This window comes from Panicum hallii, chromosome 9, assembly GCF_002211085.1.
Source record: "Panicum hallii strain FIL2 chromosome 9, PHallii_v3.1, whole genome shotgun sequence".
Taxonomy (NCBI): domain Eukaryota; kingdom Viridiplantae; phylum Streptophyta; class Magnoliopsida; order Poales; family Poaceae; genus Panicum; species Panicum hallii.
In genome coordinates, this window is record NC_038050.1 from 68,015,026 (window position 1) to 68,038,341 (window position 23,316).

The following is a 23,316-nucleotide window of genomic DNA, read 5'->3' on the forward strand; positions in this document are numbered from 1 at the left end:
TACCCTTGCGGTTTTCTGCTGCACCGGATGACGATCTGATCAACCCGATCGTCTGACCCAAACTCCTCGTCACACACCGATCCTCGCGTGGGCTATAGTTCGTCACGCGTTCACCGGTCATCTCATCACCGCGGTCGCTGTTTTCCCGAAATTGCTCACCCATGCCCGAGCAGAAAACCCCGTGCGCGCGTGCCCGCAGGCTGTGCGAGCGCCGGAGCTGAGCAGGAGGCTGGCACTGGCAGGCAGGCCCCTGCCCCCAGTGGCCAACCGGGTTGGTGGCGGTAGCGGGCTCTCATTTAAACTACCCATCTGCCCCGGAATTAATTACGGGCGCCCCCCTCGCCTGCGTCCCGGCTCCCCCACTATATTAAGACCCCACCACGGCACCACCTCCTCCGCAAACAAACCCCACCCGCCCCCCGGCTACTCCACACAACGCACCGCGACGCCGGCTCCCCCCACTGCGCGCGACGCGACGTGACGCACGGCAAGCTGTTGCAGCGCTGCCCCGCGGAGAGCGGAACGGAGAGGGAGGGGAAGTGCAGTGCAGTGCCGTGCCGCACCGCGCGAGCCGAGAGAGCTAGCGGGCTGGGCGACATGCCGGCGGGCGGCGTGTTCTCCGGGTCGGTGAACCTCAAGTACGTCAAGCTGGGGTACCAGTACCTGGTGAACCACTTCCTGACGCTGCTGCTGGTGCCGGTGATGGCTGCCACCGCGCTGGAGCTGGGGCGCCTGGGCCCCGGCGAGCTGCTCTCGCTGTGGCGGTCGCTGGAGCTCGACCTCGTCCACATCCTCTGCTCCGCCTTCCTCGTCGTCTTCGTCGGCACCGTCTACGTCATGTCGCGCCCCAGGCCCGTGTACCTGGTGGACTACGCCTGCTACAAGCCCCCTGCCAGCTGCCGGGTGCCCTTCGCCACCTTCATGGAGCACACGCGCCTCATCAGCGACGACGAGAAGAGCGTGCGCTTCCAGACCAGGATCCTCGAGCGCTCGGGGCTCGGCGAGGACACGTGCCTCCCGCCCGCCAACCACTACATCCCGCCCAACCCCAGCATGGAGGCCTCGCGCGCCGAGGCGCAGCTCGTCATCTTCTCCGCCATCGACGACCTCGTCCGCCGCACGGGCCTCAAGCCCAAGGACATCGACATCCTCGTCGTCAACTGCAGCCTCTTCTCCCCGACGCCGTCGCTCTCCGCCATGATCATCAACAAGTACAAGCTCCGCAGCAACATCCGTAGCTTCAACCTCTCCGGCATGGGATGCAGCGCCGGCCTCATCTCCATCGATCTCGCCCGCGACATGCTCCAGGTAATCATGCATATTAATTACTACTTACCGAATTGTACTTAATTCCGAGCGGATCCTCATCCTGATCAGTAGTACTAAAGCTTGACTCGGATTATAATAAGTAAAACAAACAGAACTGCAGAACTAATCGTCTGTCTGATGGATCATTGTTAGGTGCACCCGAACTCGAACGCGCTCGTGGTGTCCACGGAGATCATCACGCCCAACTTCTACCAGGGCACCCGGCGCGACATGCTGCTGCCCAACTGCCTCTTCCGGATGGGCGCGGCGGCGATCCTGCTGTCCAACCGGCGCCGCGAGGCCCGCCGCGCCAAGTACCGGCTGGTGCACGTGGTGCGGACGCACAAGGGCGCCGACGACCGCGCGTACCGGTGCGTGTACCAGGAGGAGGATGACCAGGGGTACTCGGGCATCTCGCTCTCCAAGGAGCTGATGGCCATCGCCGGCGACGCGCTCAAGTCCAACATCACGACGATCGGCCCGCTGGTGCTGCCCATGTCGGAGCAGCTGCTCTTCTTCTTCCGGCTGGTGGGGCGCAAGCTCATCAACAAGAGCTGGAAGCCCTACATCCCGGACTTCAAGCTGGCGTTCGAGCACTTCTGCATCCACGCCGGCGGCCGCGCCGTGATCGACGAGCTGCAGAAGAACCTGCAGCTGTCGGCGCGGCACGTGGAGGCGTCCCGCATGACGCTGCACCGGTTCGGCAACACGTCCAGCAGCTCGCTCTGGTACGAGCTCGCCTACATCGAGGCCAAGGGCCGCATGCACCGAGGTGACCGCGTCTGGCAGATCGGCTTCGGCAGCGGGTTCAAGTGCAACAGCGCCGTCTGGAAGTGCCTCCGCACCATCAAGACACCCACCAACGGGCCCTGGGACGACTGCATCGACCGCTACCCCGTCGACGTCCCGGAGGTCGTCAAGCTGTGACCGACGAGCGAGCTCGACCGCCGCCGCCGCCGCCGTGGTGTACCTGTACGTCCCGCGAAGCATTTCGCTTAAAAAAATTGGAGCTTTGTGCTTTTTTTGTTCTCTTCTCTTCCTTTTTTTTGTCAATTAAAAGGGGGTAAAAATCCATACTTTGGTCGCTGGATGTGTCACACAAGGAATGATCATCACAGGAGATTAAATTAGTTGTTGTTGGAAAATTGGATGTTAGCGTGGGGCATTCTGTCAAAAACTGGCCTAGGCCAAGGATTGGGCGATTTGGACTTGGATGGGAAGGAAACCGAGCACTTGTAAATTGTAATCCATGCTGTAACTGGTGAAAGGGATACCTGCATTCTCCTGATAGTTATTGGAGCCCTTATCTGTGCTTGTTAACTTCCTGTCAATTGCTTGTAGGAATAGTTTATGATGTGATGTTGACTGGGATCAAGTGATGCGTTGGAGTGTCATTGAGATTACACTTGGAGCTGGTGCTGGGAGATTCTCTGACTAACGGTTGCTAGCTGCTGCCATTTGCTTACCAGTTGTTTATAAGCGCGAACACGAGCTACTCATGATCCAGCCATTTCTAGTCTAACCAACAAAAAAAGAAAGACAGGTATTCACTAGGACCACTTGGCACCGGCACGCTGATTAAGTCGATCACGCAGCTCAGCTTGCTGCTTGTCAGAGTTTTTCTGTTGCTGTTCTTCATGCTGATACTGAAGCTTTTTTATTATTATTTTTGGGGAAGACCAGTGTGTGAAGCAAAATTGCACATGCCTTTGTACAATTATGGCTCCATGCTCCTTATTTTGCATGAGACGATTAATAATTGAAATGATTTCTCTTCCTGACTTGGATATGATTGCACATGTTTTTGTATCCCATGAGCCTCCCTTCTATTGTCCAAATATGCTGCACTACTAAGAAAAGTCCAGGCTCTTTTTTTGGTACCCCCAACCCAAGTTAAATGCACCGCGGTTGGCATGGCGACAACCTTCCCGGAGCAGGCGCTACCTTGAACAGGAGGCAGCACCTCTGCTGCTGCTCCACCTCACAACATCTCGGAGCTCCTCTGCATTCATGGCAAGGAGCAGCTCCAGTGCCAGTTCCGCCTGGAGCGCGTCGCGCTCGGGGCGCGCGGCCATCAGGGCCATGCCATGCCATGTCGCGCGCCGGGCGCTGCCATCGACGGGCTGAAGCTGATCGGGTCCTGAATGCGAGGCGCACGGCGGGTGGGTGCGCACGGGCTGGCAGGCGAGCCAGGCAGCTGTGTTCTGGTGACAACCAAGCCGTGCGGTGTCTGTGGTTGGGGTTGGGGACGCAGTTAATGGCCGCCCGCCCGCCGGCCGTCCGGCCATCGCGTGGGAGGAAGGCCGAGGGCGACGACGAGGAGGAGGGCTCACCGATTGCATGGCCACGGCGCGGCCGCCGGTGGTCGTCGCGCGGGCGTAGAGCGAGCACGTTTAATAAATAATACTCAAAAGAGACGGTGGGGGCGCGCAGGGGGGCCAGGGGGTGGTGTTGCGTCGCGCGGCCGGCACTCGGCAGCTAGCTCGCACTCGCGCTGCCTGGGTCGCTCGGCCCCCGTCGCGGTTGGGAGGCGTTAAATGCGTTGGCTGGCGCCGGGTTGGTGTTGGTTGGGGCCTCTTCCTCTCCGGCCTGGCACCGCGCCGCGGCCCGGGGTTGTTCGGTTGGCGCGGAAGGGAGCGGGAGTTATGAGGCGGCGGGGGCGAAACCAGCGAGCACGTCGCTGTTCCCGCCGCTGGCTGGCTGGCTGGCCGTCCGGCCGTGCGGAGGTTGGCAAGGGGAGACGGGCAACCGGAGCGAGACGAGGCGACCCCTTTCCCGGCACTCGGCTCGGCAGGGGGCACGCGCCACGGGTTGCTCCGGGCGTGGGGCGTGGCGTGGCGCCTAGACCTGGGCAAGTGTCGGGCCAGGCCGGGATCGTCGGTTGACATGGCTACTCAGTTCACTGTTCGGTGGGCAACTACTATCAGTGAACCAGCGCTGTCAGGCATTAACTTTGGCTCGTAGACCCCGGAGCAGCAGCGGTTAACGAACGGTGAACGCGTCGCTTCATCGTTCATACCACTAGTAACACCTCCCTCCCACCTCATCCGAATTCCAATTCGAAGACGTTCCCATCAACGGAGACGACCCGGCTGTCAACGGTGAACGTACACTATCCACGGCGCGGTAGTACTGCGCTCTTGACGTTTGGGTTCAGCGGCGTAACGTACTTTTCGATTGTGCCATTTGCCCGCGTGAGTCCGTGACGGGGCCGCGACGGATCGCCTGTACGGTCCCGCGCCCCATTTATGATGAACTCGTGAAGCAGAACTAGAAACCGATCCGTCGTTTCTCCGCCACAGGTTCGAGCTTGAGACATCGTGATCGGCACTGAATTCGGTTCTGTGAGCCACACGCAATTGCGCGATAAGTTTGGCAAGGACAAGCATAAGCAACACCTGGATGATGGTGAGCTCGATCACTGTGCAGGTAGCTTGATTGCCCAACAGAAAGAGAGAGTGCGAGACCCAGTTTTTTCTTAAAAAAAATTCTGGGCAAGAGTTGACAAGCATAAGCAACGGATGCTAACTTTCTGCCACAAAATTTGCTAGACGTGGCCGCAGTGAGCATTCGTCTCCTGCCTTCTCACACGCGAAGCTCATGAGAAGGAGATGGTCCCTTTGGCTGGGGAATCTCCTCGTCAGTGGCATGAAACATTTTTCGTTTGACACCAAACCGGCATGATGCATTGACAAGGAAAGAAACAATTTGTCACATGCATTTCCAAAAGTAACCTTACTTGATAAGCATGGGTTCAGCAGTCTAATTTCAACACGAGATCATGATAGCCCTGTAAATGCACGGCAAATTGCCAGTATTCTCTTTCTAGTATCGTTTCTACAGCATCCGTCAGTCAATACAGACTTCAGATTTCAGCAGGATGCTTCTGACAAAACTTCAAGTGTCTCCACGGGTCCAGCCATGCATATTCAAAGTACTGCAGTGGTATTAGACTTCAGCTGCTTAACAAATGCATTGGAAAGATGATTAGTAATTTGTCAATGTAGTATTAAGCTGTTAAAGATCAAATATATACCGTGCTGGTCAAAGCGTTGACACAACATTTTCACAGAAAATCAGCGGAGCAGATTAGTTAGATGGTTTCTAGTGTTGACTTTGACAGCACAAATAATTAATCCTAAAAGGAAATGATGAGCAACAAGGGAGGATATGGGGTAGAAGTAGAACTGAGAGATACTTCATCAAATTATTTAAGCAAATGAAACAACCGCAGTGCACAGACCAATTAACCAAATAACTATCAGTGTCAAGAAGGAAAAAGGATAAGGGGATAATTTTTCAACAAAATATAGCACTATCATAGATCAGTATTTTGGTTGCAGAGATATCAATAACATCCTATGAAAACAAATGGCGAAGGCACGGAACCACAACTTAGTATCCCTAAAAGTTTGAACAATCACCAATAACTAAGAGTGGCTGTGCTACAATACTGTTTATAACTGTAGGTGCTCTTGCGGGCTGCTGGCTAGTGGAGCTCGCTCCCAGCTAGGAGCTAGCAGACCCGGGTTCGAGCCCTGCTTCCTTCTTAGTGCAAAGCGGGGAAGGCTGTCTGCCTCTTCCCGCCTCGTTTTTTTTACAATACTGTTTATAATTCATCAATAGCCCTATTTTCATGAAGCTTTAAACAAGGGAAGGCTTTAAACAAGGGAAGGCTTCATTTTTTTCTAGTGTGACGGGCTATTCATACTGTTAGATTAAGTCAAATAAGAAGTACCAAAGGCAGTTGTAGACTCTATCATAGTGACGTAGTGCATAGGTGCTACACAAAATTACTACTGCATGAGACTTGTTAGCTATACATTCTCAAATAATAGGCAATTCAATAAATCTATACACCGAGAAGCACCATCCTACCGTAGCTTCTTCAAACACGAATTGTATAATAACTGGCTATTTCTGTATGAATGGTGCATCATCACATCATGCATGTCTATCTTTGACATAAATCATGAAAGGAGCACATGCAGGATTAAGAAAGCGGACAGGTTTACATCGAGGTATAAATGAAGGTGCTGAAATGGTGTTCCTTTTTATTTAGGATCAGATAATACAATTTCTTTCACTAAACGGAATTCTAACTCCCTAAATGGAATGGAAACAAAGAGAAAGGTGCATCAGCATTAGCTCTTATGGACAGATAGATGCATGTTGACTTAATGGAATCAAGCCACATGCATCTAGAAATCTAACTAAAGGTCAAGGATTCTGGTTTTACAGATTCTTTTTGGAACTGGATGAACATTCAGCCTGATCTTTGGGTTTCCTTTTATACATATGATTCCAGGCTTTCTTCGAAAAAGGTCTCCAGAAGCACCAGGGCATAGTACCACACTGCCATGTTCACATTTTACAAGAAGGGGCACATAAAATAATTGCATATCACATAGATACAAAATTCATGATACATGAATAATTAAGAGCAAAAAGGGAGAAATAAGCATATGCTAAAGAAAAGGGAAGAAGAGGAGTACATCATATTGGAATTCTATGCAGAGGTGTCATCGGATTCACCAGCACCGCCTTTTTTCTTGGCAAAGTACTCTTCTGCACGGGCTTGGTTCTTCAGATAATTCTGTGAAAGCCATTTCTTCCGTTTAGGCAATAGAGTCAGGTTACAACCAGCTGCCTCGAGCTTCTCTTTAGCTGATGCTGAGAATGCTCCAGCCTTGATGTTCAACTTGATTGAGACATCACCATCTCCTAAAATCTACAGACAGGTGAACAAAAAGTAGGCATGCATGTCAAACAAAATCATATCACAATAGTTACCAGGTAAAATACTGGAGTAATGTTATAGATCATGTGTTTGCTGGAAGTCCAGATACTAGTTCAGGTTAATGTGGGCATATATGATCATATGAAAGTCTATAGTTACTTTATTTCAAAAAAAAAAAGAAAGTCTATAGTTACTTTTGATATACACTGTAGATCCTTTAAATAGCCGATGGGAGTATTGCCAAACTGTACCAACAAAGCCATTCAACTACAAGTGGTCCTCATCTAACACAAACAGGCAAAAAAATCGAACCAGGACTGCAAGTCCTAACAGATGACTTCTAATTCAAGCGGCTAAACTTGGTATCTACCATTATCACAGGTGAACTCAGAAATGTTACAATAACATTTAAGAAATAAAGAAAAAGAACACTGATCATTCAATCCAACAACAAAAACAAATAAAACTCCGCCAGCACTTTGATTCTTTGCTTCAAATCGTGGGTACAACAAGGTCATCTTGAAGAGAGGTACTCATAATTTGGGACGCATCAACTCACATAAAAAATACCATACCATTCCACAAAACATGTTTTAAGAAAGCAATAAAAGAGTAACCATCATATATATATATACCTTCAGTGGCAGCTTCCTTTCCCTGCCTGATGGATTGATCAAGCCCCGCGATTTCAGGGTCTCCAGCGATAGCTCGTCACCATCTTTGAATCCACCACGCACTATATCTTTTAAATTGAATGGCACATACTTAGGCAGCCCAATGTGCATTCCTGAAAAGGCATGGTGGAATTCGCATCACACAACTTCTCAATTACCGCCATTCCGACAAAATCAACTCGCATCAGGCAATCCAATGGATTATGTGCCTCCAATTTAGTATGAGCAATGTCGAAGTGGAGCACGTATTTGCCTGTACTAGAGAGTTGCTTCAATTGAGCGGATTAAGGGAAGCTTCAGGCCTAAACTAGAGAACCTCACCGCCGGCAATGCCGCGTAGCTTGGGAATCCGGCGGTAGAGCGGCATCTGCCCTCCCTCGAACCCGCGCCGGACGCCGGGCCCCGAGCGCGATTTCTGCCCACGCATTCCGAACCCGCAACTCGCGCCCTGGCCCGCCGCGATACCACGCCCCTTACGCTTGGGCCGCCGCCGGGACCCCTTCTGCGGTCCCAGGTTGTCGAGCCGAAACTTCTCGGCGGGCGCCGCCGCATCCGAGGCCTCGGCTGCCGCAGCAGCGCCGCTGCAGACGACGGTGACGCGGCGCAGCGGGCGCGCTCGGAGCGGGAGGGCGCGGGGCGCTGCCCGGCGGCTGGTGAGGATTCCGGAAGCGGCGACGAAGGAGGAGGTGGAGGTGGTGGAGGCCGGGATGTGGAGGAAGGTGGCGGTGGGAGCGAGGGAAAGGAGGGTGATGGAAGCCATGGCTGCCGTTGGAGCGGCTTGCGACTTGCGAGTGTGGATAGAAGCGGATAATTGAGTTTGGGGGAGAGGGATAATAAGGAGACGATGGGCCTCCCTCCCTTCTGTTTTGGGCTTGCTTTTCAAATAGCCTTGGCCCATTCAGAACGCGAGAAATTTACGAAAAATCCGCGTTCCAAACGGATATGATATGGCTTTGACCTCTACGAAATATTTGAGCAGGAAAAGGCGGTGGAATGCAAAATGAAGAAACAAAACTTATATACAAAGGCATAAATGAACGGAAAACAGCTCATGTACAAAGGTACTCACATGACGGCTTAGCAGTCTGCGCATGTCTACTTGTCTAGCAGTTGCAAGGTGCACAAAAGAAACTAGGGTCTTTACAACCACTATACTGGATAATCCTGAAGCCAGGCTTCAGTATAAGGAGCTAAAACGGAACTCTTGTACTCAACCATCTGAAATGTCAACAATTTCACCTCTAATTGGTGAATCCAATGGAGAAGACAGAGATTCATGACCAGCTTGATTTCCAGCAACTAAGTTGCTACCCACAGGATGAATTTGCCAGGATCTTTTTTCAGGCTCAGAAGCTGGCACAATTTCAAGTTTGCTGTTGTCCCCTGGATCTAGCAAGCAAGAACCAACTGTATCAGAAGGTGAGCTTACAGACACAACATCATTGCTGGATAACCTGGCTATAGACATGTCATGTAATTTTTGCCGTCTTCTTCTTTCTGTTCGCTTATTAATCAATGGTACCTCATCTTCATCCGAATCACTAAAACAATAGTAATTCAGCCATTCAATTATTACTGAATAACCATCCACCTTTCTTTGTTTCCTTTTCTTCCGTCTGCTGTACTCTTGGTTCTCTAGTACAGCTGTTCTTGGACGTTTTGGTGCTTCATGAACAGTTTCTATAATTTGATGGTCACAGCAATCATCCTTTGAAATTTTGATTTTCTTGTTAGACCTGTCTCTTGAGGAGGAATCCAGTGAACTGCCAACTGTATTATCAGTAACATGAAGGAACTCAGTAGAGGCATCTTCCCGTTCATTTTTGTTGCTTCTTCCGCCCTTGTCTGATGTATATGTGAAGTGCCAACTTCTGCAGACAGCTTCTTCAGCCTTGCCCTCGTCGAGTGCATCTTCCACTGAGATTATCAGAAACAATTAGCATTTAGTAACTCTGCTAGAACTCAAAATTTTAGATTTGCAGACTCTGCATTGAAGAGTCATCTCCAAGCATTTGTGGAAAGAAACTAATCTACTTTATAATATAATATGCTGCCATAATTTAAACAGGTAGGTCTGAAGTTAATTACCTTTTGGACCTCCAGGTAATGAATCTTGAACTCTACAATAGCTACCTGGGCACCGCTGCTTGTGTCTGCAAGCCAAACATCCAAATGCATTAATACAGATAGTCTAGAATATTCAGAGCATGAACCTGACACATGCTTATTTGGTAAGATGTTCAATCCAAATAGTTATTATACTTTTAATATTATCCATATATATTTGTCGGACTTGATATTATCCAAATCAAGATATATATTACTATAACTACAGCTGAAACTATTATCCTAAAACAATAACTCCATCGGTCTTTCAAAAAATAAAACGAATAACTCCATACATATCCTGATAACACTTTATTTAATTACGTGTCAAAGCTCAATCATGTTGATTCTCTTCCATTACAAAATTTGGAGAGATCATGACTCCAGATGTATTAAGATCCAACTGAGTTCAGATGTCCACGCCCACTATACATCCAAACTCCCTATGTTCTTTTTCCGAGGATCCATCCAATTCCTGTTTGAATACATGACTTAAAAAAAAATGGTTTGATAACTATTCAATCTGAACTTGACTATTTGTGCCACTAAAATGTTATCAACAATTGCCCCATTGCATGTATAAAGCCTATGTCAAACATGTGCCAACACGTGTCTGTCATTGTATTCTATTGCGAAATAAAAATTGGACCCAGCCCAAGAGAATCAAGACACTGATCTTTTCTGAAAACATCCACTATTATCTCAGATTTCTGTGATCAATCAGATGAGCTCTATTTTTAACTAGTAGGCAAGTAACACCATCATTGCAATGAAGTGCATATCCATACCTATGCCAGTGACACTTAGAATTTTGACATGGGTCATCAACACCTTTTCTCTCGATGCAGTCATCACCAGAAGGAACTCTCAACTTGATTGACTTGATCAAATCTCCACAGCTTTGACACTGTAAAAATTCCTAGCTGTTAATGTGAAAAATATAAGTTAAAGTTTACTTGTTGCAGTCCTGATTCTTACCTTATAGTGATAATATTTCTTTCTGATTTCATGGAGCAAAGTTATGCTGTAGCCATCAACTGGTCGCTGAATGTCAATTAATGGTGTTAACAATAAATATGCAAGTTAGGACTAATTGACAGCTGATGCATGACTTCGACTTACATGGGGATCAGCTACGGAGCTCAAATTGATTGAATTCATCAGTTTCCGAAATTTTGCACCATGGTCACTGCTTGTTCACAGTTTCAAAACGAATCAAAAGAAATTAGAAACTCGGAAGTATATTTAAAAAAAAATACAAGCTGTCAAACACGTACCTGTGGTTATTGTTATTATCTTTGATGCAAATATAGGCGTGAATCATCTCATGAAGCAAAGCATTCTTCAGATCAGATTCATCATGACATTCGCACAAGGATTTGGAAAGAAGTATAATACAGCCACCACCTCCAGGATAATAATCACACGTGCTTACATCACTGCAGGAGGGTAATTAAGAAAACGAAAAATAATGCATTAATCTTCTGGTAAACTCTTCTAAAAATACTTCAATCACATACTTTATGGGTGGTAGACTACATACAATTACCCATGATTCTATGACACATGTCGTGCTTCAGAAATCCATTAAGTACGAAGTTAGTAACCTGATGCTAAGATCATTCACCCTATGTCTGGATAATGTTCCGCATTTTATGTGGTGGCTTTAAGATGTACCGTAAGTGAAAGTTTTCAGCTGCAACGCAATGACCGAGGGGCAGGCCATGCAGCAACATCTTGGAAACAAATGCAGGAAACTTTAAACGTTATCCATCATAATTTCACCTACTCAACCATGCAAGAAAAGGCTATAAATGTTCAAAGTGCGATAGAAGGGAAATACCCAATATTTAATGATCCTACTAACATCTTTCGACACAAACGAATCGGACATTTATCACCCCACTGATCACTGTAGTTAATGCAGTACAAAGTACGCATTACCGTCCATCAAAAGAAAATTCAATGAGACTTCAAATCCGTTTATCACAGATGGTTCCTGAATTCAATGCTGATATTCTTCAATTGCAAAGCTGTCAAAGACACCACACCATAACAGGACAAAAACCCCGCCAAAGTTTATTACTTATTTTTACAATATCATAACAGGACAAAATTAACCCGCCAAAATCTATTACTTATATCATCTTTTCCAAGTAATCAAGATCCAGATTTTTTTTAAAAAAACATAGTTTTGGTGCTCAAAGCTGTCTGATCTTAGTTTACATTGCTTCGATCAAACCACCATGACGAATGCGACCACAAAAGCTAAATTCAGGCCATAAAGAAAGACATGATGTGTTGGTAATACACACGGTGCGGAAGTGGTTTGGTCCTACACCTGTTTATCCATACAAACCCAGGCATTTTCTCTATCTTCCCTTTCCTCTGGTCAAGAAAGGAAGAACCCAGGCATCGACCTAGTCCATCATGGCAGCACTCCAGCAACAAAATTCAGTAAATGAATAAGCAAATAAATGGAATATTCAGAGGCTAGAAAGGGAGCTCCAGCCCTTGGCTATGTGCAGGCATAGTGTCACTTGCTTATGCTCAGGGCATAGCTTTCCCTTGGATGCCTAAATTTAGTTATCATGAAATTTTTTTTTTAGAGTTTAAGGGGATCAACCCACTGCCTTAACTGAAAGCCAAGACCGTTATCGTTTACAGCGCAGAGAATGGGTACACCATTCAGCAGTTAAGCTCTGAACCGCAACCCCCAACTCACACAAAACTGAAATTTAGTTATCATCAATTGATGGTAATTCTAATGAACCGGGGGGGGGGGGGGGGGGGGGGGGATTAGACTGTTTTCTCCAGAAACGAGACTAAGATCTAGAGGTTGATGGAGGATTGCAGGGGCTAGTCCGTCTGGTACTTCCAGAGGGCCGAGGTTCCACCCCCCCCCCCCCCCACCACCACCAATTTCATCGTAATGTATCAAATCTAGGTAGAAGCGATATGAAACAAGCAATAGATTGAAACCACGAAGCAGTGCAGCATCCAAACCCTCGATTCTGTACCCTGGAAGTCGAACCCGTATGCCACTCGAACTCGAGAGCGAGGAGTGGGGGCACTCACCGATCGGGCAGTGGGTCCTCCGCCCAGGAGACTGCGCAGGACCCCAGGGAATCGTGGAAGTAGAGGGAGTTGTAGTGGCAGAATAGCTCGGAGACGTCCGGGGCGCCTCCGCTCAGGTCCGGATCAGAGCCCACCATGGCCGGATTAGGGCGAGGCCAGGAGCGCGGGGCCGCTGGCGACGAGGAAGAGGGTTTAGGCACAGCCTCCGGGGTCAAAGCCGTCGGGGTTCTGGAATTTCCGAATCTGGATGTGTTTAGCCATTTGGCACGGATATGGTCGCTGCGTTGGTGAAGTGCTTATTACGGAGTATTAGTCACTAATTTGCTCCTTAAATACGAAGATTCACTACAACACTCTATTCGTAATCTAAATGTGTTTTTCCACGCTAAAAGTCGAAATCACCATTGCACAAGTCAAATCTTTGATGCAAATCATGCTTCTTCTTTGCTATCGTATAAACAACAACAAAAAATTTATATAACCCCCACATTTATCTAGTGGTTCACTTCATCCCTCTACCTACAAAACCGCAAGTTTTACACCCTAAACTAAAAAAACCATTTATCTAACCCCCTAAAGTGGTTTTCCAACCCGATTTTGCTAACTTGGCACATTAGTTTAGGTAAAAAATAGCAGCGTGATATTTAAACTTAATTGTTAGATTTTTATCTGTATTCACCCCTCACTTTCTCTCTCCTAGTCTGTTCTCTCTTCCCTGTAATACGCTGTCACCTATCATCCCCTCCCTCGTCGGCACCCGTTATGTGCCCCTCCTCCGCCTGCGCCACTACAGCTCATCGTGCTCCCCTCCTTGGTTCGCACCACTGCAGCTCATCGTGCTCCCCTCCTCCGCCTGCACCACCACAGTGCTCCCTCCTCCATCGGTGCCACCGCATCCTGTCGTGCGCACCTCCTCCGCCCGCGCCACCCTATCTTGCGCCCCTCCTTTGCCCGCGCCACCGCATCCCGTCGTGCGCCCCTCCTCCGCCTGCGTATCGCAATCATGGCTGAGCGAGCACCGCGCTGGCCAAGAGCTGTTGATTATTTCCTCTTTCCCCTCCTCCTTCCTTGGATCTCCTCTGGTTGAGCGACACCCAAGCTCGATGTGCACAGCCAGGAGATGGACGCCTACGTCCTGGAGCACTATGCACTGACCCATTTCGCCGCTCGCTCTATCCTGCTCAGCCTCGCCGCCCCGCATGGTGACAGCTAGGTGCGCCTCGCCGCTGGCAAGAGACCTGCTCTAGTTTTCCTAGAGCTCCCAATCCACTGATATAAGAAGAAGATGAAGATGAAAAATTGACACGTGGGCTCCACATGTAAGGGATCCACATCATCATCACAATCCACTTTAACGTGTCAGCGAGATAAAACCCTAGAAAACCACCTTAGAGGGTTATTTAAATGGTTTTGCATAGGTTAGGAGGTCAAAAATCTGATTTTATAGACGACGTAATCGACCCACAATATGTTTGGAAGTTATATAGACTTTTTCTTAAATAACAAATTATATTTTTTGTAATACGCAAGTGCTCCATAGCCTTTTAATATGAAGATGAGATATCGAGGGAGAGGGAGAGAGTATTTCACGCGCTAAATTCCAGCAGATCAAACATACCGTTCAGCCATTACACTTACTTCGGTTACAGACTCAAAGAAAATATGAAGTAAATGGATTATGGTTATCAATTCCAACACATGGTACAATCATTTTATGTGAATCTTAGCTAAGTACATGGACCTTATATTTTATCATGACAAGCATAATACCGCATATGAAATAAAAAGGAAGTTGTAGAGTCCGGAGCTCCGAAGCCTGGTAGAACGTCTTCCGAGAGATGAGTTGGGCCCAATGTGTGACATGGGAGATTGTTAGATTTCATCCCACATCGAAAATTGACGTGGGGAGCTCAACATATAAGGTGGGACAACTCTCACCCACCAGTCTAGTCTTTTGGGCTAAGTTAGATCTGATATCTTAGATGTTGTGGGCTCCGGCGGATCTGAACCTAATAGAACGCCGGCTCGTGGCTATAGCGGGCCAGGCAGGATTCCTCTATGCACTCTAACGTTGATATATATATTTTTATTTTTCTATGTTAGTATTTGTTGGAAATATTTGATAACCTTGTACCTCGTACCACTTAGAGCTCATTTACAGATCCTCATTTCTTTATTTGGAAGAAATGACACTTTGTAAGTACGAGAAAGCATTATTAATTTATATTAAAAAATGAGAGGTTCGTTATTACGTCGTATTTATAACACGAAAGTTTTCTAACGCTATGGCACCCTCAATACTCATAACTGATAACTCGGTATATAATACCATAGGTTAGCTGGTCTCTCTCTTTCTAAAATGGAGCCTTAAAGGCTATGCCACTTTATATTTTATTTGTCCCCATACTCTCTTAGCTGTTTACCATTCATATTTAAAAAAAAAGAATTAATGTAAAACTTAGATGATTGGAACTGTTCAGCTCCCAGCTCGATTCTCGATTCTGTGAGTCATCCGATTTTTGGATTTTCTAAAATCGAGCCTTCAAAATCTAAAATAAGCTGAAACACCTCAGGTTGGGAGATGCGTCGTGTCACGGTGGAAAAAAATGATACTTAGGATCACATATTGGTACTTAAAACTTGATGCAAATGAACACTATCTACTACCGAGATATTAGCTTTTCACTAATCTCGAGTTACACATTTGACGGTGGCGGATGGTCATAGCACACCCAGAAGGATATTTCTCCTTAAGAAAAGCGCAGAAGGGTAATCTCGGATCCTCGTGCTGCGGATTAACGCCAACCACTCATACCGAACGGGGTTAACAAACAAACTGTAGAATGTCAAAGCCACTGACTGACTGGATCTGCAGTTCTGCACTGCTCCCACGCACGCGTCGATCCCCACCGGTGAACCTCCTAAACCTCGGCGATGGCGGCATCGCCGTATCTACTCCTCCTCCTGCTGCTCGTCCATCCAGCGGCCGCACCCGCCTCCAGCGCGCTGCCGCCTTCGCAGCCGCCACCGCCGCGTCCGCCCCAGAAGGTGCAGGTGTGGCCCAAGCCGGTGACCGTCTCGTGGCCGACGGCGGTGTACGCGCCGCTCGCCCCGTCGTTCAGCATCCGCGCCTCGCCGTCGCACCCGTCGCTCCGCCACGCCATCGCCTACTACAGCCGCCTCATCCGCAGCGAGCGCTACGCGCCGATTGTGCCCCCCGCCAACTACACCCTCTCCCGCGTCCCCATCCGCCTGCTCGCGCTCTCCGTCGCCGACCCCGTGGTCCCGCTCGGCCCCGGCGTCGACGAGTCCTACACGCTCTCCGTGCCCCCCAACACCGGCTCCGCCGACATCTCCTCCGCCACGATATGGGGCGCCATCCGTGGCCTCGAGACCTTCTCCCAGCTGTCCTGGGCGGGCGGCGGCCCCGACTCGGGCGGCCAGCCGATCGTCCCCTGCGACATCGAGATCTCCGACCACCCCCTCTTCACCCACCGCGGCATCCTCCTCGACACCGCCCGGAACTACTACCCCGTCCGCGACATCCTACGCACCATCCGCGCCATGGCCTTCAATAAGCTCAACGTGTTCCACTGGCACATCACCGACTCACAGTCGTTCCCCCTCGTCCTCCCCTCCGTCCCCAATCTCGCCAACTTCGGTTCCTACTCCCCCGCCATGCGCTACACGGACCAGGACGTCCGCCGTGTCGTCCGCTTCGCCGAGGCCTTCGGCATCCGCGTCATCCCCGAGATCGACATGCCCGGTGAGTACGAACTAACAAGTCCAAATCAAACTGCTGCTCAATCAATCGTATCCTGCATTGGCCACTCCATTTTACCTCGAACGCGAACTCTTCACCTCAGGGCACACGGGGTCCTGGGCGGGAGCGTACCCGGAGATCGTGACCTGCGCGGACAAGTTCTGGGCGCCGGCGGCGAAGCCGGCCCTGGCGGCGGAGCCCGGCACGGGGCAGCTGAACCCGCTGAACCCCAAGACGTACCGCGTGGCGCAGGACGTGCTGCGCGACCTGGCGGCCCTGTTCCCGGACCCCTACCTCCATGGGGGCGCGGACGAGGTGAACACGGCGTGCTGGGAGGACGACCCCGTGGTGCGGCGCTTCCTGGCGGACGGCGGCTCCCACGACCGGCTGCTGGAGCTGTTCGTGAACGCGACGCGGCCGTTCCTGGTTCACGAGCTGAACCGCACGGTGGTGTACTGGGAGGACGTCCTCCTGGGGCCCAAGGTGTCGGTGGGGCAGACGGTGCTCCCCCGCGACACCACCGTGCTGCAGACTTGGAACAACGGGGCGGAGAACACCAAGCGCATCGTGGCCGCCGGCTACCGCGCCATCGTCTCCTCGGCGTCCTACTACTACCTGGACTGCGGGCACGGTGGGTGGGTCGGCAACGACAGCCGGTACGACGTGCAGGATAAGGAGCGCGAGGGCACGCCGCTGTTCAACGACCCCGGCGGCACGGGCGGGTCCTGGTGCGCGCCCTTCAAGACGTGGCAGCGCATCTACGACTACGACATCCTGCACGGGCTGACGGAGGACGAGGCCACGCGGGTGCTCGGCGGCGAGGTGGCGCTGTGGTCGGAGCAGTCGGACGCCGTCGTGCTGGACGCCAGGCTCTGGCCCAGGGCCGCCGCCGCCGCCGAGACGCTCTGGTCCGGGAACAAGGGCGCCAACGGCAGGAAGCGCTACGCCAACGCCACGGCCCGGCTCAACGAGTGGAGGTACCGAATGGTGGCGCGCGGTATCCGCGCCGAGCCGATCCAGCCGCTGTGGTGCCCGCTGCACCCGCGTATGTGCCACCTCTCGGAGTAGCGTAGCAGCCTGAAGTGATGCTTGCGGTGGCAACTGGCAAGAGCAAGCTCGCTGCCTGCAACGGACTGAATATTGGCAGCACGAGGACAAACAGGAGCAGGCAGAGATTTGGGACTTGGTGAAAGAAGAATCATCAGCATCGTTCTTCGGATCGAGGTAGGGATGACTGGGCGAATCAAGAACAGAATAAAACCAAGGCATCCTCAATCTACCATGTCAATATTTGCTTTCATCCTCGTCGTTTGAAGCGTGCCTGTCCTCGTTTCAGACAGGCCTGGTTTCAGATATGCTCGTGTATGAGCTCTGCACTAAGAACTTCCCAACTCCCATGTTAAACGAAACTGAAAAGAAAATCATTGGTAGATTCAGATAGCTGCTGTTCTTGACGCTGGTTTAGATTTTATTTTTAGAGAAAAAACGATGGTTAGATTTTCGGTAGATTTGTCCAATAATACCATGAGTTGCATTGCACGTGTACTTGATATTCATGTTGATGATTTGTATGTACTGATGGACTTGGAATAAAGTAGGGGGAAATTAGGACTCACAAGTCTACGATTTTTTTTTGGCAAGTATTCCCGACGTCTCTCTGGAGACGAATTTGTGATGCAGAGAACAAAAACGACACAAGATAGTTTCACAGGGTTTTGTACTCTTGCTGTTCACGCCTCACCGTCCAGCCAGGGTAACGACACTCAGAACCGCATGATGCTCGTGTTGTCCTGTCAGATATCGGAAGATTTGGAGCGCCGATTAGGAGCAGAAACATTCCCTCGTTGGGCTGTTGGCTCCGGGCCTCAACCAGTAACCATAAAGATTGACGGACCCTGTTGCTCATCACCATGCGCCGCCGTTGTGCTCATTGGTGTCGTGGTCGTGGCTGGCGCGCATCTTTCATAGATTATCCACAGCGGCAGTGTCCTATTGTTTATGATGGTGTCACATGATTTGGTACGGATGGTGGAAACGAAGTGCGGTCATTTTTTATCTTACCAGATGACGTGGTCCGCGTCCTGAGAGGAACAGACACGAGAAGATCTGATCTGCAGTTCAATTCCCACATTAGATGTCAGATCACGAAAGAGTATTTATTAGGTTTTACACAAGGCCCCAATGAAAAGAAGAGCGTAGGTTTCGCCAGCGGCATGTGTACAGTCCTGCAGGAACCAGAGAAATGAAGTTGCCTTGAACTCCATCACTCCCCAGCCACTAGCCAAGGTAGCAGACAGATTGGAGTGGATCATCATCATCTGCAGTCCCATAGCCCCCCCCCCCCCCCCTCTAGGAGTAATCGTTGTTGCTAGCCAATCCACCTTTGTCCATAGGGGTCGCTTTCCGTCCGACGTGGGCGAAGTGTCGCAACACTCCATCGGTCGCTTTCTGCTTTCTGAAGAACGTTCCGGTTTGACGCAGCTGCGCTGCCTTGTCCTCTTTTTCTCCCGTCTGCTCAGGGGCACGCCCTTTCCCCGTGTGCAGTGGTGCAAGCCTTTTCGGTTCGCAGGCTTCTTCCCCGTGCAGGTGTCTGCTCCTGCGCTCCCAGGGCCGCAGAACTGAGGCACAGAGAGACGGAGAGACGGAGATATGAGGGAGATCATCAGCATCCATATCGGGCAGGCGGGCATCCAGGTGGGGAATTCGTGCTGGGAGCTCTACTGCCTCGAGCATGGTATCCAGCCTGATGGCCTCATGCCCAGGTGAGGCCCCCCTTCTAAGCCAATTCTCGCACTTCTGACTCTTTATTCATCTCATCCTTCTTTGAAAATTCTGTCGAATTTGATCTTTCCGTAGTGATTCCACATCGGGTTGTTTATCTGAGATAGCGCTGCCTTCTGTGTTAGCCTCAAAAAGGATTTTTCAGAGATAAATCCTGAGGACGATCTTTACTGGATGAAAGCCCAAAGCAAAAGCTTGAGAAACTTTGTCGGATGCTCTGAAACTTTTCTTTATGAGTTGATGACACCCCTGCATCCAAAACCACTTGCTTAAAAAGTAGAAAAGGGCCACGATCAAAAGACGGGAAAAAATTATCTGCATATAAAAGAAGCTTCTTTGTGAAACAAGCATCAGGGAGGATAAGCATGTGACTGGCCTCCGATTTGCATGCATAGCTCACCTGTTGCAGTATTCAATTTCTCTGTTTTTTGCCCGTTGCCTTGCAGTGACACCTCTGTTGGGGTTGCGAGGGATGCATTCAACACGTTCTTCAGTGAAACGAGCGCGGGGAAGCACGTTCCGAGAGCCTTGTTCGTTGACTTGGAGCCCACAGTTATCGACGAGGTGAAGACCGGGACATACCGCCAGCTCTTCCATCCGGAGCAGCTCATCTCCCACAAGGAAGACGCTGCGAACAACTTCGCCCGTGGACATTACACAGGTGTGATATGCCGTGCCTCACCTTGAGCCATTTCCTGAGGAAAAGAAAATCTCTTCAGCAATTTAAAATGCTATATTGATCAGGGTATAATAACTCTTAGAGTTTGGAAATGCTATCTTGAATTGTGGAGTACTCTGGGCGCATTTATAAATTGGGTAAACTATATACTTATTTATTTGAATAAATCTAGAAAGGGACAGGTTGAACTAACCCACAAAAAGTTGGATATTACACGGGACAGGATCTATAAATTAAATATTCAGTCATTCTAAGCTGGAACTACTTATCGTACTATACAAGCAACATCACTTTTTTTAAAAAAAAAACTTAGGGCATCTTACTTCAAAAACAATGCTTGGGAAACTGTCAGATGCTCTTATTAATACCTATCCTGTTTGGGGACTGAGAGCCTTTTGAAGTTATTTTTCTGTTGCAGTTGGAAGAGAAGTAATAGATCTTTGCCTTGATCGGATAAGAAAATTGGCAGACAACTGCACTGGTCTTCAAGGCTTTCTAGTTTTCAATGCTGTTGGTGGTGGAACTGGCTCTGGACTTGGTTCATTACTTTTAGAGCGTCTATCAGTCGATTATGGTAGGAAGTCGAAGCTTGGATTCACCATTTATCCTTCACCGCAGGTATTATTATGATAATTTCATACCATTCCTATATGAATCATTTTGTCATCATATTTGCATCTATGCAGTCACCAATAAATTGCCAAGTACTTACCACCCAAGAAAAAATTGTAGTATTCAGTGTGTAACATTGAAAAAAGATGACTTCAGTGGTCATTATGAACCTTGATTTGGCAAAAATACGGATATAACATAGTACCAGTGACCAAAAATATTTTCATCATGTCATCAGTTTTGTTATATGACAAAGATCTCAATTCAACCAAGATGATTAATCAAATATCTTATAGTAATAACTTCAAAGGAGAAGTCAAGATATGTAATGTGTCATACTTTTTTTTTGCAAGCTAGTCTAGTTGTTTTTCACATATTCCTTCTCTCTCCAACTAGTATGTTGCTTTTGACAAGTTTCTGGAAGAGCCCCCAATAAAGTATAAAGTTAACTGCCATTACAGTTGAGCTACCTCTATCAGTGAGCCGAACTCTTTATTTGTTCAATTGTCGTTGCAATAAGACATAGCTTGCCTACAGACAGATATCCTTCCCTGTCCTACATTCACTTATCATTGATTGAAACAAAATTAATTTTCTCAATGGGTTCCATGAGTGTTACTATATTAATTATAACCTTGGTATTCATGTGAGCCTGTATATCTCTAAACAGAGCAAAGATGAGAGTGAATATCCATAAGAATTTTATGCCCTGTCCCAGGGAACAATCATTCTTTTTATTGTCTACATAAGAGTTTATAGGACAAGATATAAATCTGTATCCTTGAGGCTAGAGCAAGTAAAAGGTATTCTCAACATTACTATTTATGTAGCTAGCTATAAGCTTGCAGAGGTTTACCTGTCATTGTAAAGTACAAGTATGCTGTACTGAAACCATTTCCTGCTGCAGATTTCAACTGCTGTCGTCGAGCCTTATAATAGCGTGCTCTCCACACATTCCCTGATTGAACACACTGATGTCGTTGTGCTTCTTGACAATGAAGCTATCTATGACATATGCAAGAGGTCCCTTGACATTGAGCGCCCAACATATACCAATCTGAACAGGCTCATATCTCAAGTTATATCATCTCTGACCACCTCGCTGAGGTTTGATGGAGCTATTAATGTTGACATAACTGAGTTCCAGACCAACCTTGTGCCTTATCCTCGAATACACTTTATGCTCTCTTCTTATGCTCCGATTATCTCAGTGGAGAAGGCTTACCATGAACAGCACTCTGTTCCTGAGATCACAAATTCTGTGTTTGAACCATCAAGTGTGATGGCAAAATGTGATCCCAGGCATGGTAAGTACATGGCATGCTGTTTGATGTATCGTGGCGACGTTGTGCCAAAGGATGTGAATGCTGCTGTCCATTCAATCAAGACCAAGAGAGCAGTGCAGTTTGTGGATTGGTATATGCTCACAACTCTTACCTTGTTAAATCAGATACATTAGATTGTAATCTTCTGAGCTGCACGAGACATGACCATATCTTTCTATGTTTCCACATGCACAGGTGTCCTACTGGATTCAAATGCGGGATAAACTACCAACCACCAACTGTAGTCCCAGGAGGGGACCTGGCCAAGGTGCAACGAGCAGTCTGCATGATCAGCAACAACACAGCCGTGGCTGAGGTCTTCTCCCGTATTGACCGCAAGTTTGATCTCATGTATGCGAAGCGTGCATTTGTTCATTGGTATGTCGGCGAAGGGATGGAAGAAGGGGAGTTCTCGGAGGCAAGGGAGGATCTTGCAGCACTGGAGAAGGATTATGAGGAAGTTGGAGCTGAAATTGAAGATGATGAGGAGGAAGCTGAATATTGAGTCATGTGATCTGGAAGCATGCTTACTTTCCTTTGGTATCAGTCAACTAGGCGTGCTTGGATGGCATTGTTGTCCTACCATTTCTTTCCGTGTTCGTTATTGCATTTCACCTGTTCATGGTTGGCAGAGTAGAAGTGTAAAATTGGTTGAACTGGTATGATGGTTTGATATAAAACAAAATAAGTCTTAAAATGTCACATGAAAATTATATTAGTAGATTAGTCATAAAAAACTTCAATGCCACCTAACTCAATAAATTTTGCTAGAATATAACTAGAAACACCAATATACAAATACCTTTATAAGAGACCATGTTGATACCTTAAAAAAAAAGGACAAGTGTAGTACGTGCAATGTGCAATGCATTTCTTGATCCATGCGTGAGGATGCCATAGCAAATGCTGCATTTCCTGATCAATGGGTGAGGACACCATAGAAGATGCTATGTTCCTTGATCACCGAACATATTATCAAAGAGACAGACTACATGGTATGAGTATATGAGATGCCCATTATATCAACGGGTATGCACAGTTCTTCTTGAGAAACTGTAAGATTACTTACCAGCCAAAAAAGTAACTCCACCAATGCAAAAAGAATTCCATACTACCCCCCCATATTGGATCATACGTACTAATATGTTTGTTCAGGGATCAGAATCACTAAATAAAATACCAAAGACGTACTACTTTTACAAATGCCTTCATAGATATAGTACTAGTAACTGATTTCTGAACTTTAACTG

At 48.3% G+C, this 23,316-nt stretch overlaps 5 protein-coding genes across 8 annotated transcripts; 3 read left to right on the forward strand and 2 right to left on the reverse strand.

The window, feature by feature from the left end:
- Window positions 1-411: 411 nt before the first annotated feature.
- LOC112876268 (3-ketoacyl-CoA synthase 6-like) lies at window positions 412-2,628 on the forward strand. The gene is made up of 2 exons (XM_025940341.1): window positions 412-1,308; window positions 1,462-2,628. Exons 1-2 carry the CDS (start codon window positions 598-600, stop codon window positions 2,233-2,235), a joined length of 1,485 nt encoding a protein of 494 aa, XP_025796126.1. The 5' UTR covers window positions 412-597; the 3' UTR covers window positions 2,236-2,628.
- Window positions 2,629-5,074: 2,446 nt separating this feature from the next.
- LOC112874001 (50S ribosomal protein L15, chloroplastic) lies at window positions 5,075-8,536 on the reverse strand. Of its 4 annotated transcripts, none has more exons than XM_025937132.1 (4): window positions 8,044-8,536; window positions 7,684-7,835; window positions 6,804-7,039; window positions 5,075-5,267 (listed from the first exon to the last, which is right to left on the reverse strand). In XM_025937132.1, exons 1-3 carry the CDS (start codon window positions 8,480-8,482, stop codon window positions 6,818-6,820), a joined length of 813 nt encoding a protein of 270 aa, XP_025792917.1. In that variant the 5' UTR covers window positions 8,483-8,536; the 3' UTR covers window positions 5,075-5,267; window positions 6,804-6,817. The 4 variants fall into 4 exon arrangements, with proteins under 4 accessions (XP_025792917.1, XP_025792918.1, XP_025792919.1 ...); XM_025937133.1 differs by having other exon boundaries at window positions 5,075-5,270; XM_025937134.1 differs by lacking the exon at window positions 5,075-5,267 and adding an exon at window positions 6,574-6,663.
- A 180-nt stretch (window positions 8,537-8,716) lies between these two features.
- On the reverse strand, window positions 8,717-13,168 carry LOC112874000. The gene is made up of 7 exons (XM_025937130.1): window positions 12,907-13,168; window positions 11,106-11,267; window positions 10,951-11,017; window positions 10,807-10,872; window positions 10,617-10,735; window positions 9,811-9,875; window positions 8,717-9,639 (listed from the first exon to the last, which is right to left on the reverse strand). The coding sequence occupies exons 1-7, from the start codon at window positions 13,041-13,043 to the stop codon at window positions 8,933-8,935; spliced, it is 1,323 nt and encodes a 440-aa protein (XP_025792915.1). The 5' UTR covers window positions 13,044-13,168; the 3' UTR covers window positions 8,717-8,932.
- A 2,565-nt stretch (window positions 13,169-15,733) lies between these two features.
- On the forward strand, window positions 15,734-17,944 carry LOC112873998 (beta-hexosaminidase 2-like). The gene is made up of 2 exons (XM_025937128.1): window positions 15,734-16,672; window positions 16,773-17,944. Exons 1-2 carry the CDS (start codon window positions 15,841-15,843, stop codon window positions 17,735-17,737), a joined length of 1,797 nt encoding a protein of 598 aa, XP_025792913.1. The 5' UTR covers window positions 15,734-15,840; the 3' UTR covers window positions 17,738-17,944.
- A 1,209-nt stretch (window positions 17,945-19,153) lies between these two features.
- On the forward strand, window positions 19,154-22,770 carry LOC112873999 (tubulin alpha-2 chain). The gene is made up of 5 exons (XM_025937129.1): window positions 19,154-19,431; window positions 19,897-20,111; window positions 20,548-20,747; window positions 21,649-22,157; window positions 22,262-22,770. Exons 1-5 carry the CDS (start codon window positions 19,319-19,321, stop codon window positions 22,569-22,571), a joined length of 1,347 nt encoding a protein of 448 aa, XP_025792914.1. The 5' UTR covers window positions 19,154-19,318; the 3' UTR covers window positions 22,572-22,770.
- The last annotated feature ends 546 nt before the right edge of the window (window positions 22,771-23,316 follow it).